This window comes from Morone saxatilis, unplaced genomic scaffold, assembly GCF_004916995.1.
Source record: "Morone saxatilis isolate NCDOM2014 unplaced genomic scaffold, NCSU_SB_2.0 Contig6, whole genome shotgun sequence".
Taxonomy (NCBI): domain Eukaryota; kingdom Metazoa; phylum Chordata; class Actinopteri; family Moronidae; genus Morone; species Morone saxatilis.
Genome location: NW_023340206.1, coordinates 12556819 through 12560951, shown reverse-complemented (window position 1 = coordinate 12560951; position 4133 = coordinate 12556819). Strand labels below are relative to the sequence as shown.

The 4133-nt window shown below is 40.8% G+C and overlaps 1 protein-coding gene and 1 long non-coding RNA gene across 2 annotated transcripts in view; one reads left to right on the top strand and one right to left on the bottom strand.

The window, feature by feature from the left end:
- The window catches only part of LOC118339896, a 59466-nt gene that overhangs the window by 19808 nt on the left and 35525 nt on the right, over window positions 1-4133 (top strand). The window lies entirely within an intron of this gene.
- On the bottom strand, window positions 460-3145 carry LOC118339895 (growth/differentiation factor 8-like). The gene is made up of 3 exons (XM_035677709.1): window positions 2715-3145; window positions 1446-1816; window positions 460-1252 (listed from the first exon to the last, which is right to left on the bottom strand). Exons 1-3 carry the CDS (start codon window positions 3037-3039, stop codon window positions 872-874), a joined length of 1077 nt encoding a protein of 358 aa, XP_035533602.1. The 5' UTR covers window positions 3040-3145; the 3' UTR covers window positions 460-871.

Genomic DNA, 4133 nt, shown 5'->3' with positions numbered 1-4133 from the left:
GTTGACTTTAAGTATTTCAATTACATTACATTACATTTTCCATGTAATTTAATTACATAAGTGCAATGTAAAGGGTGAGCGACTTATGGGATCTAGTAAAGTTTACTCGATTTATTTGTGCTTTGTTTATTCTAAGAATATTTACGTCATGTTAAATTTTTTTAATAAAAAAACTCAAATGTTGAATATATTTCAGAGACATTTGACTTTAAAATGTAAGTTAAAAACATTCTTGATTAAGGAGTACCTTTTACCAGTCTTTACCTGCCTTTCAAGTCTTGTTTCTTGAGGTTTTTGATCCATGGAAGTAAGGTTAGGGTTAGGCCATGCAAATCAATGTATTTTTGCTTCCCAAATGCATAAAATTATGAGCTTAAGAAAATGTTGAGTGCCCTCAGCTGTGTAATATCATCAGTTTCACCCGTATCCGCCTCCTGGTCTAACTATGTGGATGAGTCCTGTGCCCACTTTGAGCGATCCAGTGAAATCTGTTGGATTTGATTTAAATCCCTCCTTCACATTATCGAAGATAAGGATGCAACTTCGCGACTTTTATTATTGCATTTTTTGTAAAGTTTAGATTATTTAAGAATTTCTGTTGTCTCTGTTGTGCTTTTATGACCTTTAGTTTGTCCGTCCGACTGTTGTTTCTATCATGTTTTCCATCATATCTAAGGTTTTTTTTTTGTGATATTTCTTTTATTTGGATAAAAGCACAAAGTATGAATAAAAACAACTTTAGGAGTCGCCCTCAAAAATACTTGCATCGCTCCTCTAGATTAGATGTTACTGGGTTTTAACAAATCAAAGAATTTTTGCATCGCGTTTGCTGAAAACAAAGCTTCTATAATTGAGCCTGCAAATGGTTTCTTCAGGAGCAGCCGCAGTGGTCAACCACCATGGACGGTATCTTTCCATAGATGATCTGCTCCTTGCGGTTGAAGTAGAGCATGTTGATGGGCGACATCTTGGTGGGCGTGCAGCAGGGCCCCGCAGTGCCCCGTGGGTTGGCCTTGTTCACCAGGTGTGCATGCGGGTACTGCTGCAGGTGCATGAACTCGCACTCGCCTGAGCAATAGTTGGCCCGATAACGTTTGGGAGCGATGATCCAGTCCCAGCCGAACTCCTCAAAGTCGACGGTGAGCGGGTAGCGGCAGCAACGGGTCTCTGCAGACTCTTCGTCGCAGTTGAGGCCCGAGTCACGGCGGGATCTCTTGGGGCGGTCGAGGATCTTCACTTCAATGAATGGTTGCTGGAAAGGGATTGAAAATGTTCTGACAATGCAACAGATGAAGCACCTGCAGCCAGAAAAGCTTGACTAAACATTTCCACTTTTAGACAAAAAAAACATCCTTCTAGTGTCAAACTCTGCACATACATCATTCACAAGAAGAAACACTGATTTTTGACTGGAAGGGGACTTTAAACATTTTGATTGCACTCACCAGTCCTTCCTCTCCAGGCTCTGCTGAGGTGACAGCCAGATCTGCTCCACTGGAGTCGTAGGCGTTGATCTCGATGCCGTAGTTGGTCTCTGGTTGACGCAGCCAAGCCTGCAGCAGAGGCTTGATGTCGATGCTCTGCCAAGAGCTAGCACCAACATCAGTGTCGATCTTCAGGGAGCGAACTCTGACTCGGGTGTTGTTTCCCTCCTTACCGGGTTTGAGGCGGGAGATCTGAAGGAAGACGGTGGTGACCATGTCGGCGGGCCGCAGGTGAACCCACAGCTGAGCACGCAGGATGTTTTTGGGTTGAATCTTCGGACTGAGGCTGAACAGACAACAGGAGGCAAACTCATCCTGGGTGATTGGATTAGCTGGAAGAAATCAATACAGTGTTTAGATTTAACATTTGGCTGTTTGTCCATCACTTTAGTCAAGCGCAAACATCAGACTAGCATGAAATTTACTGTAAATATACATGATCCCCAGAGGATGAACCCAAATTATTTTCCTGAGCTGTTGACCTTTTTTTCACCATCAGGGCAAAATTTATTTCAGAGGTAAATTTACTCAAATAGAAGTACAGATACCTGTAAAAACTACTTAAGTGCAGTATGGAAGTATTTGAACTTCACTTTCCACCTCTGCCTTTGATCCTGACCTGATTTGCTTAAAATGTCTTGATGTTCTTAGTGACCCCATGACCTTTCTTTTAGCGCCATCATCATGCCACACAATCCATTTGTAGACAAGGACAATCTAAATCTAATGGGCCTATTTACCAGATAATTCACTCGGTATTCTGTACACACAATAACTCATATGTGTAGCAGAATAATATGACTTATTCTCTATTATTTCAAAAAATGTCACTTCATGAAACGGGCTGTGACTTCAGTTTGCAAAGATACGCACTTTTATGCAGCAAGGTTGCTGCATAATAAATAAAGATTTATGTTTTCTTAGACACTACTTAATCGAGTTTAAGTATCAACAGCTTTTCAAAATCAAAATGTTGTAAGTATTTTGGATAAAAGCCAAAAAATACACTTTATATATATATTTTTTTTTCAGCGGGATATAAATAGTGTTATGGGTCTACATGGCCGTTTACGCCAAAACTGTCCTCGGTTTTCTGCGGGGGGCAAACTTTACGCATAGGATTTACGCACGGATTATACACTTCTAATTTTACGCACAACGTTCAGAAAAGGTGCAGAACAAAAAAAGAAGAAGGAACACTTAAAGGTATTTTGGTTTTGGTTTAGTTACGCTTGGTGGCCATGGTGATGATGGTCTCCGTCGTGGCGTGGTCCTCCTCCTCCACCCGCGGGTCGTACTGGTCCAGGAGCTGCGTCAGAGGAGGCGCTTTGGGCAGCAGCTGGCGGATCATGTCCCGGCTGATGTTGGGAGCCTGTTCGAGCCGCAGGATGCTGAGGATCTGGGACTTGATGCTGTGGAGCCGCATCTGCTTGCTGTGCTCCCGGAAGTCACAGGCCGAGCACTGCTCCCCGCTCTCCGCTCCCAGCAGCTTGGAGGTTTGGTTCATCTCCATGGAAAAGCCCGCAGAGAAGAAGAGGCCGAGAAAGAGCAGCATCCTGGAGAGAAGAAGGGGTCAGTGCAGTGACGCTGTCTGATATGAGTCTGTTCCCGGGGCTCAGGACGTTATGATTGGCTGCTACGAGGATCTTTTTTTAATCAGAAGGGAGATTTAAAGAGGTAGCAAGATTTTATGATCAATAAATGCAGCCTGATTAACTGGTGTTAATGATGACAGGTGTTTGTTTTAATTATGTAAAAGAAATATGATAGACAAATGTAATGTATAATGACAATAGAGAGTTACTGTTGGAACTTCGTAGGCATTTCCAAAGCTCGTTTTGTTTTTGTTTTTTTGAGGAAATGAACCCTTTAAAGGGAAGTCAGCAGTCAGTCTTTTGCTCAAGGACACTTCAGCAGGACAAGGAGAATCTGTCTCCAATTAACTAAAATCCATACACATTCCCACTCTGCAATCACACCCACTTTGTAAATGTAAATAATAATTTAAAATCTTCATTTTGGATTTTTAAAATGCCTTTACACCCTAGTTTGGTGTCAAATGTTGTCAAATTTAAATATTAAGTTAAAAAACGGAAATCATTAGTTAAGGTAAACAATTGGCAGAACTTTTTCATTTATGTTTAATCTTCTAAAAATATGAATTGTTGTGTTTTTGTTACTAGAAGGAGCTGTTTCTATCTACAGAGGGAGCTAGAGTCAAAGAGCTTTGAGGCAGAAGTAATAGAAGAAGAACAATTCTTGTTCGGTGGTGGTTAAGCAGCATCCAAGAGGAGTAAAATGGTAAGAGGTGTCACTCTGCTGCTGTTTTGTGGCTCTGCAGGAAGACTTGGATCAGAGAGAGCTTATAAAGAAATTATACTTTGTTATAAATCAAACTACTAAACAGTTTAGTTTATGTATACGTACAGCTGATGTGAATGTGAAGATGTGCTGCTTTTAATTAATTTTTTTTAAATAATTTTGATAAAACAAGCATTGTGAAGGTGTTACAATTGAAAACTGTGATGGGCTTTCTCACTATTGTAGGAACATACATTCTAAGGCAGTGGTTCCCAACCAAAAGGGACCCCTTTTCTATAATTTAGTTAACTTACCAAGTGACATATTAATAAATAAATAAATATATAA